Here is a 15,930-nt window from a genome sequence, read left to right on the forward strand (position 1 = left end):
ATGAAAACCCAACATAGCAAAATGTAGAGGACACAACAAAAGCAGCGTGATGGGGAAATTTATAGCAACAAACACATTAAAAGAGAAGAAAGATTCTGGGCAACTGGGAGGTTCATTAAGTGTCTAACTCTTCATTTTGGTTCAGGTCATGATCTCAGGTTTGTGAGATGGAGCCCCAAGTCGGGCTCCATGCAGAGTGGAGCTTGTTTAATCTCTCTCTCTCTCTCTCTCTCACTCTGCCCCTATCTCCCTACATGTGCTCTCTCTCTCTTTCCCCTTCTCTCTCTCAAAAAATAAATAAATAAATAAATAAAAGAGCAAACATCTCAAATTAACAACCTAACTTTACAACTTAAGAAACTAGAAAAAGAACAAACTAAACCAAAGCTACCAGAAGGAAGAAAATAATAAAGATTAGAGTAGAGATAAATGAAATAGCGAATAGAAAATAATAGAGAAAAATCAACAAAACTGGAAGTTGGTTTTTTGAAAAGATTAACAAAAACAATAAAACTTTAGCTGTATTGACTAAGAAAGAAAAAAAAGAGACAACTAAGAAGTCAGGAATTAAAGTGGGGACATTACAGCTGATGCTGCAGAAATAAAACGATTATAAGAAAGTTATTATAAATAATCCTCATACCAGTCAGAATGGCTAGTATCAAACAGACAAGAAATAAGAAACTTTGGCAAGGATGTGGAAAAAAGGAACCCTCATGCACTACTGGTGGTGTAAACTGGTGCAGCCCTTCTGGAAAATAGTATACAGATTCTTTAAAAAATTAAAAATAGAAATTCCATATGATCCAGTAATGCTACCTTTGGGTATTTACCCAAAGAAAATGAAAATACTAATTAAAAAAGACATCTGCACCCCTATGTTTATTGCAGCGTTATTTACAATAATGAGGATATGGAAGTAATCTAAGTGTCCATCAATTGATAAATGGGTAAAGAAGATATGGTGTGTGTGTGTATGGTTGTATGTGTGTATATATATGTATATATAATGTATATGTATAAATACACACACATAACAGAATATTACCCATGAAAAAGAATGAGTTCTTGTCATTTTTGACAACAGTACCCAGATGGTATTATGCAGAGTGAAATAAGTCAGACAAAGAAAGACAATGTGATTTCATTTATATGTGGAGTTTAAAACAAACAAAAAGAAACAAACATCTGCATAAATACAGAGAACAAACTGCTGGCTGTGGGTGGTGGAGGAATGGGCAAAATAGGTGAAGGGGATTAAGAGGTACCAACTTCCAGTTATAAAATAAGTCAATTATGGGAATCGAAAGTACGGCATGGGGAAAAAAGTCAATTATATTAAAAAGACATTGTATGGTAACAGATGGCAACTACATTTGTCATGGTGAGCATTCTGCAAAGTATAAAACTGCTGAATCACTATACTGTGCACCTGAAACTAATATAACATTGTACATCAACTGTATTTCAATAAACATTTTAAATTTTTGTATGCTAACAAATTAGATAAATGAAATGTACAAATTCCTAGAAACACAAAACTTACCAAGACTGAATCACAAAGAAAAAGAAATCCTAAAAGTATCTATAATTAGTAAGAACATTGATTCAGTAATCACAAATATCCCTCAAAAGAAAAGTGCTGGATGTTATGGCTTCATTGGTAAATTCTATGAAACATTTAAGGAACTAACATCAATCCTCATATTTTCCAAAGAAGTGAATTGGAGGGAAGATTCCTAACTCACAGTATGAGGCCTAATTCATTCTTTGCTACCAAAGTTAGACAAAAACACAAAAACAAAACTAGAAATCAATTTCCCTTAAGAATACTGATGCAGGGACGCCTGGGTGGCTCAGCAGTCGAGCATCTGCCTTTGGCTCAGGGTGTATTCTGGAGTCTGGGGATCGAGTCCCACATGGGGCTCTCCTCATGGAGTCTGCTTCTCCTCCCTCTGCCTATGCCTTCGCCTCTCTCTCATTGTGTCTCTCATGAAAAAATAAATAAAATCTTAAAAAAAAAGAACACTGATGCAAAAATTCTCAACCATATACCATCAAACAGAATTCACAAGCATAAAAGGCATTCAAACCAGAGAGGAAGAAATACAATTATTTTTCATCACAGATGATACGATCTTCTATGTAGAAAACCTTAATGATTTTACACACATGTACAAAATAGTCTGTTTTAAAAGTAGCAGGATACAAAGCCAACACACAGAAAAGCAGTTGCATTTCTACAAATTAGCAATGAACAATCTGAAAAGGAAATTAAGAAAGCAATCTATGTACAATAGTATCAAGAATAATTAACTCAACTAAGGGGGTGAAAGACTTATACAATTAAAACCAGAACACACTGCTGAAAGAAATTAAAGAATACATAAATAAATGGAAACAAATCCCAGGTTCATAAATTGGAAGACTTAGTACTATTAAGATGTCAATATTATCAAAGTGGCCTACAAATTCAATGCAATCCTTACCAAAATTCCAATGGCCTTTTTTTACAGAAGTAATAAAACCTATTCTAAAATTCATATTGAATCTCAAGTAACCCTGAATAGCCAAAACAAACTGGAAAAAGAGAAACAAAGCTGGAGACTCACACTTCTTGATCTAAAAACTTAGTAGAAAGCTACAGTAATCAAAACAGTGTGCTGCTAACATAAAAACAGACATATAGACAAATGGAATAGATAGAGACCTCAGAAATATACCTTTGCATATGTCGCCAAATGATTTTCTATAAGAGTGCCAAGATCATTCAACAGACAAAGAAAAGTCCTTCTACTAGGGGTAGTGAGAAAACTAAGTATCCACATGTAGAAAAATGAAGTTGTACACTTGACTAACACCATCTACAAAAATTAACTCAAAATAGATTAAAGACCTAAATGTAAGCTCTAAAACCATAAAAGTCTTAGAAGCAAACATAAAGCAAAAGCTTTACAATATTAAATTTGGCAGTGACTCCTTGTATATTGCAGCAAAGGCACAGGTAATAGAAGAACAGACATTCTTCATGAAAATTAAAAACTTTTGTGTATTAAAAGACACCACTAACAGAATAGGAGAAAATATTTGTAAATCATATATCTCATAAGGGGTTAATATCCAGAATATATAGTGACCTCCTAAAACTCATCATCATCATCAACAATGAATCAAACCAACAACCTATTTCAAAAATGGATGAGGAACTTGAATAGACATTTCTTCAAAGATGTATCAATAGCCAAAAAGCACATGAAGAGATTTTCAACATAACTAATCATTTGGGAAGTGCAAATCAAAACCACATGCAATATCACATCATACCCATTAGGATGGCTATTGCCAAAAGAAAGAGAAAACAAGAGTTGTTAAGAATATACAGAAACTGGAACTCTTGCACAATATTGGTGGGAATGGAAACTAGTACAGAACTGTGGGAAAGGGTGTGGCAATTCCTAAAACAATTAGATATAGAACTTCCATAAGATACAGCAATTCTACTTCTGGAAATATACTCAAAAGAATGAAAAGTGGGATCTTGAAGAGATATTTGCATACTCATGTTCACAGTAGCATTATTCACAATAGCTAACACATGGAAGCAACCCAAGTATCCACAGATGAACGAATGGATAAGCCATATGTGGTATATACATATAATGAAATACCATCTGGCCTTTAAAAGGAAGGAAATATTGACACATGCAACAGCATGATTAAATCTTGAGAACATTATCCTAAGTGATATAAGATAATCACAAAAGAAAGTTACTTTATGATTCCACATAAAGAGAATATGATTCCACATAGGCAGAGTGGTCAAATTCATGAAGACAGAAAGCATAATGGTGGTGGTTACTGGGGGATAGGAGGCGAGGGAAATGGAGAATTACTGTTAATGGGCACAGAGCTTCTTTTTCACAAGATGAGAACAATTCTGGAGATGGATGGTGGTGGTGGTTGCAAAACAGTGATGTACTCAAACCCACTGAAATATACATTTAACATAGTTAAGATAGTAAATTTTATGGGTATTTTACCATAATTTAAAAAAAACAAGTGATATTAAGGGGAAAAAAACAGAATCAATTTCTGAATCCATGGAACTTATGAATGTTAACTTATATGGCAAATAAAAAAAATAACATTGCAGATGAGATTCAGGATTGTGACATGGGGAGGTGATTCTGGATTGCCCAAGTGCATCTGAAATACAATCACATATATCCTTATAAGAGGTAGGAGAGGGGGTTTTGAAGGTAGATAAAGAGAATTCAATGACATTATTGAGGCAGATACACATGGAGGACTGAAGTGGTCACAAGCAAAAGAATGCTGGCAGCCACCAGATGCTGGAGGAGGCGAGGAATGCATGCTCCCCTAGGGTCTCCAGACAGAGCACAGATTTGCAAATGCCTTGAATTTTGGTCCAGTGAAACGATATTGGCTTCCAGAACTGTGACAGAATATCTTTCTGTTGTTTTAAACCACCAGATATGTGGTACTTGATATAGCAGTCATGAGACTCTAATATAGTGACACAGACTATATAAACAGGGTAAAGTGAAGGAGGAAGAAGTTTCAGCATGGAATGGAATAAAAATTGTTGACTTAGACTTTTTATTTCTGATGTACATGAGAATCAGATAATTTGCATCCAATTAACATGTAAAGCAATGGAGCTGGATGTGATTCCCTAGGGAGACAGTACAGCAAGGGAGAGGGAAGGGCACAGGCTTGAAATTCACAGTATGGGAACATATGGAAAACACATAGAGGTGGAGAATCCATCAAAAGAGACTGAGCATCCAATGAGGTAGGGAGCCTCACATCTTATAAGTCAAAAGAAGAAAGTATTTAATGAATTGTGACCATTTGATGTGTCACTATGGAGGGCATTTGCTGACTTTATAGTAACTCCCTTTGTCCGAGTTCCCAGGAGACTGAATTTGTCGAAGGGCCTAGGAATTAAGGTATTAGAGCATGGAGATGTCCCATTTATAAAATTGGCTGGTTTTTCAGTCACATTTGTTAAGTTACTAAAAATCATAGTACAACGTAGAGTTTTATAGAACATGAGAACATTCCATTTGAGACATCTATATTCCTTTCCAGCTTGGGAAAAAGAAAACATATTCCCAAGTGTAAGAGCCAATTGTTGGCTACTGAACAAATGTCCTGAAATTGTCTAGGTTTTGCAAAGTATCTCCAAAAACCGGGTATTAGTTTAATCTCAAATTGGATATCTGGGATGATTAACTTGTATTTAAAATGCATTTAAAAACCTAGCAGGTAAAAGTAGATGAAACTGGTAATTAGTAATAACAAACAAATGAATGTGTCACATGACAAAGGATTTCTTTTGCTGTCCCCTTTCCTCATATTTTCCTACTCCTAGAAAGCAAACCCTAATAAGAAAAATAACTCAGTCCAAGAGTAGACTATTTTTAATATTGCAAAGTAGAAACAATCATGTAATATTGGGTTATTTTCCATGTACAAAGTGTTTCCCCTTGGGATATTATTTCCTTTGAGAAAGAATAATGAGAACAGTATTTCTGTTAAAAAAAAAAAGACATGAAGGCTTTCTTTAAAGATAATATAAATACAATGTTTAAATTCTGGGAGAATCTTTTCTCTTTTATCCGGCCTAATCACATTAGATCCCTTTATCCGGGGATGCCATGACTAGAGACGATCATTTCACATGACTTAATTGCATTGTAATTTTGATATATAAACAGTATGTATTTTGGCAACTGTTTTCTTTTATATATTTAAAATTGCTAATTGGCTTAATTGAAACAACCGAGACAATTCTTTCCACATGCAATATTTTTTTTTTAATTTTTTTTTAATGATAGTCACACAGAGAGAGAGAGAGAGAGAGAGAGACATAGGCAGAGGGAGAAGCAGGCTCCTTGCTGCGGGAGCCCGACGTGGGATTCGATCCCGCGTCTCCAGGATCGCGCCCTGGGCCAAAGGCAGGCGCGAAACCGCTGCGCCACCCAGGGATCCCTCCACATGCAATATTTGAAATTTTAAAATACTCTCTTCATAGATGAAAATACCTGAAGTGAGGCAAGAGACAGCATCATTTCCCATTGAAATAGTAAGTCCATTCAGTATATCAGAATTTAAGAATCCTACAAGACTTTCTATTTCTAAAGTAATTATATATATACACACACATATGTGCATTTGCACATGCAATAAATATGAATATGTATTTATATATGTGTATGTATACATGAAATAAATATATTTATGAAATAGATATGTGCATATATATCTAAATCGTCCAATGAGTGTTGTGTTTTTTGTTTTTTTTTAAACATGGACTGACATGTGGAAATAATTTATACTCTCCCAAAAACATAGACAACCAGATTGCTTTTGCTCTGGTAAGTCCCCAGGAGAGAAGGAAAGAAATTCCTACTTGATATGACAAGAGGTGCTTCCTGGGAAATTCAAACATGTAACTAGAAACAGATTGATGTCCTCCTCATCATAGAACTGTCAGGGCAGGGAGAGTGGGGCTCGTACTTGGATTGGCTCTGTGTCAGGTTACCTAAATAGCTATGTGCCGGCTTTTCCTCCACAACTTTGATTCTTCTTGCTCCAGCAGGTATCACCAGCACTTCTACATAACCTGTAAAAGTCAATAAAACATGAAATAAATCATGAGTTCTTTTAAGATCTCTTTACTTAATTGACTTGCCCTCTTTTTTTTCTTTTGGTTTTGGTTTTCGCTATGATATTTCAATACATACACAAAGAAAAAAGTTGGATATAAAAGTTGTCATAATTTCAAATGGAGAAGTTTCTTGGAAAGATATTGAGTCTATGGTGCTATTAAGGGCAATTAGGTAATTGTGCTATGTAAAAAAAAAGAAAAGCTCGCTGATATAAAGTATGAGGGGGGGAAAAAAGTACAATGGTACAGCCCATTCAGAAACACAGAAGATCTTGGAACAAAGCAAATAACCTTAGATTTTGTTCATGAAATTCCAACTTTAAGTTAGAATATATGGGGAAGGAGGAAATGCAGCTGGCAGGATCAGGTCCTGGGTGGCTGAATATAGGATAAGAGAGACCACATACTCCCTTAGAAAATTAACAAAGGGTTTTAAAACTGGGGCTGGAGACAAGTAAGTGTCAGGCCATACCAAGCAATCTGGCATCACCCTGAAAGATGTCAAACAGCTACGAGCAAGACACATTTAGGTGTTTCTTAGGAAAGCTTTTTCAGCAGACGTTAGGAATGTAATACTCAAAGTGAAGTAAGATGATAAAGTGAGACAGAAGAGAGTTTGCAGAAGAAGTCAAAATTAAGACTTCACTTAGTGCAGAACAGTGATGGAGCAGATACCTAATTATGGCTGAATAGTTATAGTTTAAATTATTACATAATAATATTTAATATTCTTAATATTTGAGTAGTTCCATACATCTGATCAAAGTCCAACTTCAAAGCTAATTTTAAAAAGGCACCATAACCAATCCCAGGGTTGTCATCTGTTATGTGAATTCCTGAAACTGTTTACAATTATTGGTATATACCCAAAGGTAACATATGCTCCACCTGGTGGCAGTGGCTGGAATTTGAGGCATGTGTTCCTCGAATAATAATTTCCATTAGGGAACACTGCTTATCCAGTTTAACCATTTTTAGTAACACCAAACCATATAAATATACTTTGATACATGAACAAAATAGGCAGGAAAATAGAAACAAATGCTCACTGACGATTTATACATAGAAGTACGGTAAGAATATCTGGGCACTTAATGAGCTCATAATGAAATTGGAAAGACAAGGCAAAAATACCTTATACAATATGAGTTTAAAAAAAACTTCCAAAATTATGTAAAAGAGATCAAATGCAAGATGATATGGTTAATTCCCTTCTTAAGAATATAAACCAATGTTTCAATTGCCTTCCTTCCCCGATCACATCATCACTCAAAAGGATTCACTGTTATTTTTAACACACAGAAGTGGGATTTTTTCTTGTTTTCCTTTTCAATTGTTATATACATTACTCAAGTTTGAGAAACACTGGCATCAGCTGGAATCATTCTGATTCACAGAACATTTCAGAGAGTCAAGGAAAGCTTCACCAGGAAGTAAATAGATGAATTGTCCCTGAAGAATGTACAGGATTTGGATATGTATAGAAAAAGGATGAGTTCACTGAATGAAAAGAAAAGTGAGAGAGTAAGTAATATTTTTGTAGCATATAAATAAAAGAATTCTGTCATAAGGAGAATATGTTAGAATATGTCTTTGTTAAAGAGGGTTTGAATGTATGCCCAAGACATTGAATTGATCCATCGGAAACTAGTGAACATTCTATATAGCAAGGAACTTGGTAATTAGACACTGATTTGGAGAAGCTTTATGTGATAGCATACGCAGAATGCCTAGCAATATAATTGTGGATAACAGTGTCAGGAGGCTACTGTAAAAGCCCGGGAATATGCTAGATTAAGGAAGAAAATCTAGAGGGCACTGGGGAAAAAAAAAATTCTGAAATTGACAACCAATAGTAAGTGGGGAAATAAACATTGAACACAATGCTTTCTTATTACTTATGCGAGAATGTAGCCATAGTTTGTAAGAACATGGAAGTCAAGTTTTGGTAGTTATCTGATAAATTCGACTTTGCAATTTGTACCTAATTAAACAGTATAACAACCTAGTAAAATATCTACCAAGAATTGTGGAACACTTGGAATTCCAGACAAACATCAGGCGAGTGGAATACTTTTGTGAGGCAGTTAACATCAGTAATGAAAGTAACTGGAGAAAATTGAGGAAAGAGAAGTGAAGGACTCAACCTAAGACAGCCATAGTTTTCAATAGATTGAAAATAAAAAAGAATCCAGAGGAGGAATAATCACAAGAAGGAGATCTGGCCGTTTCTGTGCAGTGGGATCCTTCGGATTGGATTATCTCAAGGGAAGCTGTTGTTCGGCTGTGTTAAAAGCTGTGCAAAAATCAAAAAGAAAGGTGACTAAGGAAAACACATAGGCTGTCATAATCAAGAAGTGACTATTAGTCTCCGAGCAAAGGAATTTAGTAAAGTATCTGGAGAAGATGTTAAATTTTAGAATGCTAAGAGTAGAGAAAGGGAAGTAGAGGGAGTAACAGTGCATTCCTATCTGGGTTTAGCAGTAAACTCCGAGGTCTGCTGTACATTAGGACAATAGTTATTTCTAAATTGATAGTTCTATCTGGAGCAATTCTCTATTACTCAACTGGAATGGCTTAAAGAACAGATGAGTTAGGCTGAGTTTAAGGAAAGAAGAGAGGAAGAGAAATACCGAGCAGACATTTGAAGAGAGATAGCCGTGACTGGGGGCCTAGATATCTTCAGTAAATAAGTCATTTAGCACAATTAAGAATGCACTTTTTTTCAAGTTTTTATTTAAATTCTAGTTAGTTAACATATATTTAAATCAGTGAATATAAGAGTGGCTATTGCCGAGTTTACAAGTTGGAATAAAGTCTGTGATGTCAATGTCATAAATTTGATCCTCATATTGAATAATTAGCATTGTTACAGGAACATCCTACTTAATAACCAGAGATCTCAGTCTTAAGCAGACCTCTTAAAATGTCAATACCAATCATTATCTTTGTGGTAATAATAATGACAAATGTCACAATTGAACAACTGCTATGTGCAGGACACTAGTGCAGGAAATTTACATAAATAATTCATTTAATTGTAATGATAATATCCAAGGTAGATACTACATTTCTCATTTGATAGATAAGAATATAGGTGGGAAAAAATATCATTTTCAAGAGTGCTTTGTCACAGTAATTAGCTGATCACAGCTTTGACCTCAGATCTGTGTGATTTCACTATGCACTTCCAGCTATGACCCACTGCTACTATTTCATAAAATAGAATACATAACACTATAACTCTCCTACAGCTGTGCCAAACATACAAACAAAAAGTCTATGAGCATGTGTTCCTTATACAGGATCAGTATCATCATTTCTTCTACTAAGAATAACACATTTTATGTCCATTTTCTTCCTAGTATATATTGGTAACTATCTAGTTCCACAACCAAATATACAACTTATCTTTTAAAATTCCTCTAAAAATGATCCTGCAGCTAGGCAGTTAAAATGAAAGGCATGATAAATGCACTAAGAAAAAAAACTCCTCAAGTTTATTTTCTAGCTCCAACAAAAATGATTTAGCAAACTCTAAATAGAGCACAGGGATTGAAAACATGCACATGTGTCTGCACATGTGTTACTTATACAATATATACAGTGTGCATGGCCAACTGGACCAAATAAGGCTGCAATTCCTTCAAGAAATTCTAGGAAGTCCATAAACTATAAGGATAAAATTGTCTCAAGAGAAATGAACACAACATTCTTGAAGTCACAAGTAGATGAAGCCCATGATATAATTAAGGACTTACACAGATTTTTGCTTTTTAAACTACTAAAAAATAATGTTTCATCATTATTTATGTTAATAAACATTAATGGATCATACACTATGCTGGTCATTGGGAATATGGTGTTAAACAAAAAACAGTCATGAGACTTTTTCCCATTGATCTCAAAGACTAGTGGGGAAAGAAAGACTAGTAAATGTAAACTTAAGAATGTGATTAGAGCCTCACCATATGGATACAAATATGGTGTCACTAAACAAGCTGTTAGTGATGGGAGGTAGAGGTTGTTTAGTGCTCACTGAAGAAGTGACATCTGAACTGAGATCTAAGTGTCACCTAAAAATGAACCAGCAAAGCGAAGACAAAGCTGACAGAACCATATTTTTACATGCAAGGTGCTAGAGGGAGCATGGTTAGTTTGAACTACTGTAGAAATTTGGAAAGGAAAGGCACGTTGATGTGAGATGATGCTAGAGAGACAGGTAGGGATAACACCCCACAGGACAGATATTATGACCCCAGCTAACAATTCTAGTCTCTTCCTTGAGAGTCATGTGAAATTAGCATAGAATTGGAAGGAAAAAGCAACATTATTAGTCTCCAATATTCCCAGTTTCTTAGGCATCTCAGACATTTTCCAAATAATAGTTTCCATTAACACGAATTACCAATAGCAAATGAACAAATAAACAAAAGTAGAATTCAATGTGCAATAAAAACAAAGGAGATTTGAAGGAGAAATCTAGGGGGAAATGTACTCACACAACTGTAGTCAGAATGAAAAGCATCACTGATTTTTAAACTGGTATTTCTGTTTTCTATGCTTAGTGGAAAAACAAAGTATCATAATAACTAAATAAAGATGTCAATGCTGAATGTGTATCAGAAATCTTCAGTGAACTGTTTCCATGCATATTAAATAATCATGCAAGAATATTCTTAAAAAATTCTTACATCTTTAAATCTCTTTGGTCTTTCAGACTTCATTTAAACTTCTATACTGTAAACCCTCTTTCACTCCAATCACCCTCCAAAGCTTATTATAGCTGTATTCTTAGTTGAAAGTTTGAGAGGCTATTACAGCTAAGTATGACTTTTCTAAATGAGTTCTGGCAGATTTTGACTTGTAGGACCTGTCACATTTTTCACAGCTTTGGAGGTTGAGATTTTGATCTGCAATTTACCCTGGGCCTCAGTTATTTTTAGGCTTCAAGATTTTCAAGCTCATTTATCTTTTATTCTGCTGGGGTCTTGCAAAAGGTTATATTCAACTTTAGAGGGCTGTATCTAATTTTCTTTTCTGAAGGACTCTTTTATCTAGAATGAACCCTGTTTTCTTGATTATTCAAACGCAAATGGTTGCTCTTTGTATCCAAGCTAAAACATTGTTAAGTCTCAGGTTTTATGATATTTAAGTAAGAAAAGAATTTAAAATAGGAAAAAGCTGAGATGTATAATATAAGTATACTAATAATGATGAAAATATAATCATAAATACTAAAGATAGCTTAGAAGACATCCAGGTAAAATACAAGTAAATGTCTGTTTACTCCTAGTAAGTTTGAGGAATGCAAGCTTGTGGGTTACTATGTTCCAGTTCAGAAACTATCACTTTGTGTTGTGGATCACTTTAAAACTCACACTACATAGATCATTCATGGTCATTTCATTCTCACATCCCCAGAGTACCAGTATTTATAGATGAAGATACAAGAGAGGATTACTTCTCACTATTAATGTATCTGGAATATTGTCCCCTGTTATCATTTCCACTATGCTACACTGCTACAGACTATTTCCAAAATTTTATTCCTTCACACTGAATAAGGACATTAAGAAAAAACCAACTAATGCTGAAAACCTGAAGACTAATGTCTCAATATAGCAGATCCAGGCTGTTACACATCATTATTGTCTGTTAGACATCATCCTTTGCATTGGAGAATAAGGTCCATAGAAACCTGGTAACACTAGCCAATGCAAATTAGATTATTCCCTTTCTGCTCCAGTATATGAAATGCATAACAGATGACTTCATATTTACATTAATGGGACGTAGGCTTGTTAGGATCTGTGGCTCATGTCACATGTATCATATGTCATCACAAAAAATCACTCAATCCCCATTACAAAAGTCTTCAATTAGGGAGTCACAACTGTAACTCTGTAACTTCTAAGTCAACTTCAGTTGTTCTGTTCCTAAAGACTGGCAAGATTAATAATTTTGAAAAAGTAATTAAAAAAATTACCTGCTCCTCTGGTGTGATTAAAATCCCCTTTAATAATTTTGCATGATTTTCCATTGCCGTTGCACACACCACAGTGATCTTCCCTGGCGAGAGACCCTAATAAACCATCACAGCCAACTTTCTATAACAAAAGATTGACAGTAGATCATAAAGTGAGTCTTTCTTCCCTTCTGCTTTTTTAACCACTAATTTAGAACAAACCTAGTATCTACAGACTAGATATATTTAATTGACAAACTAGTAAAATGTTATATTCTCTGGTGCAAACCAATAGAGCAAACTCATATCAAATGATGTCATCAGTAAAGTGACCAAATAGCAGGATAGTGATGAGAGTATTTTTCCCATATTAAGAATTAAATTGTACCCTAAAGCAATTTGGAAAACCATTGAGACAGATGCAACTTATATAATCCTAAAGGAAATCACATTTCTATTAAACATAACATTCTTAATCTACTTCATTCTACTTAACATAGAACAGATACACTGCATTATATGGAAGGCTTCACTTCTTAAGGTGGTTGCAAAACAAAGGCTAAATATTAAATATTAACTTTGTGAAAACCAAACATAAATATTTATTTTTACTACAGTTCAGCAAATAAACTTCTATCCCCATCTTCTTTGGCATCCAACACATGAATGTGAGTAAGGCTGCTCCACAACCTATAGCCCCACGGCTGCTATAAGAAAATATGAACAGTGAGGAAATTCATTCTAATTTGCTTCCAGAGGAATTAGGTTAATATGAATTTTCTGAAATAAAATCATTGACTTTTTTTTCTAGTGAATAATGTTGGTCTCCCATTGATGTTCAGAAAATATGATTACAATTTGCAAAGCTGTGCATACTCAAAGGGCAAAATTTAATGTCAATATCATCAGAAATAAATGGTGCAATTATTCCATTACCCTTAATCAGGAGTTGCAAGAGAGACTGATAATACATCCATTTATAACATTACAGTTATTTTAGAGGAATTTTTAAAATATAAATAAAACGTGACCAAAACAGGTCCTTTAAAATCTGTGGTTAGTGGTGGTGGTGTTCGGGTGGGGGAAGTAAGCAGATTACAAAATGCAGTGGTGTGATGAATACCCTGAGAAAGAAAAATCACATTAAACCTGCATATTATAGCATTCTTTCCTTTTATTAAGGGAGATATATCAGTGACAAGAGGTTGACAAAGCAATGCATTAGTGGAGTAGTTTGAACTGCAAATCAAAGCATATTCAGAGAGAAATAAAGGGAATGTCTTGGATGAAAGAGGTGGCAGCCACCACAGGAAATTCTCAAAATACAGCAAAGGTACAGGAAATGCTCACTAAGCAGGAGCCATCAAAAGACCTGGAAAAAAAAATCTCTCACGTATGTACAAATGAGGAAAAATTTAGAGTAGAGTTTAGAGTGGTTTTGAAATGATAAAAACAACTATAATGCTCTATCCCTAGGCTTGTTTCTTGGCAAATACAATAAACCCAATAAATAGCAGTTAAATGACTGAAAAAATTAGTACCTACTAATTTATTAGTTCTTCCCTCATAACTAGGATATTACAAGTCCGTAAACCTAAAATAAAAGCCAGGGATAGACATGATGTCATGGCTCAACAATCATGCATTTTAAAATTAATGCATATTAATTTGGCATATATATATAGGAAAATATAATTCTTTGAAAAATAAATTCATTGAAGACATACACTAACAGATTTACAATAATGATAAAGTTAAAAGCTTTAATTGCACAGCATACAGGTCTGAAAACAAAATATGTATAGGTAATGATAGCAATGTTTCTTTTTTACAGGAAAATGAAAATTTTCAGGTTGCTGACATAGGCTATTAAAAAATAAAGGAAATTAAAATGTAATTAGAAGACTGCTTCTTATGCCAGTGATATTACATGATTCTGTGCTTTAAACTCTATAGCATGCTGGCAAAATATAAGATCTCAGAGCTGGGAAAGCACTTAAGTTTTATATTGTACCCAAGTTTTTACCCAGATTTCTAGAGGTTTCTATTGGAACACAGGTTGATCACCTACACCTTGAAATTGTTTTCAAATTTTGGTATACGCATGCTTGTATGTGTGCATGTGCACGAATACAAAGGCATGGATTTACGGGGGAAAAAAAGGAAATTTTTCATCAAATTCCCAAAGGAGGGTATTATACAAAAAAGTCAATGACTATTGGTCTAACAACTTCATCTGACAGACTAGTTAACCTGTGCATACGTATTTCAGGTGAACTTCACAAGAATATAGTTTCTTCATGGCTGTCATGGAGTCAGCACTCTTCCACGGATACTTCTTTTAAAACTAAGGGATTTATTTCCTTCCCATGTCCATGAAGTTTATCAGCCATCAGCCTTCTGCAGAAATTACCTACCCTGAAGAAAACTGCCTTTACCAAGGGCACATCTCCTTTCTGGTGCAGTTTGCATCCAGATACTAGCAGATTTCAGGGGTTAAAAAAAAAAGCCTGGCTTTCTCACCACAAATAAGGACAACTCTAAAGAGCCATCCCAGCTTCAAGGCTCCTCACAGGATGGGCTGAGGTCCTGTTGTGAGTGTACCACAGCCCCCTTTCTACCTCTGCCCAACACTTTCTTTTCCCCTCCCAACATGGATGTTGATCATGAAAACACTTGGCATTAATCTTCCTGCATATTGGGGCACCTGGGTGGCTTAGTGGTTGGGCATCTGCCTTCAGCTCACGGTGTGATCCGGGGGTCTTGTGATCGAGTCTCCCATCGGGCTTCCCGTAGGGAGCCTGCTTCTCCCTCTGTCTATGTCTCTGCCTTTCTCTCTGTGTCTCTCATGAGTAAGTAAATAAAATCTTTTTAAAAAATCTGCATATTGATCTCTCTAGGAGAAGCCAACCCGAGATAGTGGTAGTTCTAGCCTTTGATCTTCCCACTATGCTGTCATACTTGCTTTACTTTTCTAAAGGTAAATGAAGAGTGCATAAATGCATGTGGTAAATGGAGATTGTTTTCAAAAAGAAAGATAAGAGCAAATAAAATGTTTAAGAATGAAATGTTTAAGATAAGAACAAATTAAATGTTTAAATGTTAAAATTAAATAATCATATTTTAAATATATATAATATAAATATATATTTAAAAAATCAGTTGGTCCAGTATGTTGAAAATACTTTAATATTAAGAGTAATAGGACAGATTTTATAGGTTTTTGCCACATGGCTCAGCCTTGGACACAAGATAGGGAGAACTG

The 15,930-nt window shown here is 34.8% G+C and overlaps 1 protein-coding gene across 1 annotated transcript in view; it reads right to left on the bottom strand.

The window, feature by feature from the left end:
- ADAMTS19 (ADAM metallopeptidase with thrombospondin type 1 motif 19) overlaps window positions 1–15,930 on the bottom strand; it is a 227,368-nt gene that overhangs the window by 54,021 nt on the left and 157,417 nt on the right. The window contains exons 15-16 of the mRNA XM_072728643.1: window positions 12,687–12,807; window positions 6,572–6,652 (exon numbers count right to left, since the gene is read on the bottom strand). Of these exons, the coding sequence (XP_072584744.1) occupies window positions 6,572–6,652; window positions 12,687–12,807 (202 nt within the window). The remainder of the gene's footprint in view (window positions 1–6,571; window positions 6,653–12,686; window positions 12,808–15,930) is intronic.

This window comes from Vulpes vulpes, chromosome 12 (assembly GCF_048418805.1).
Source record: "Vulpes vulpes isolate BD-2025 chromosome 12, VulVul3, whole genome shotgun sequence".
Classification (NCBI taxonomy): Eukaryota; Metazoa; Chordata; class Mammalia; order Carnivora; family Canidae; genus Vulpes; species Vulpes vulpes.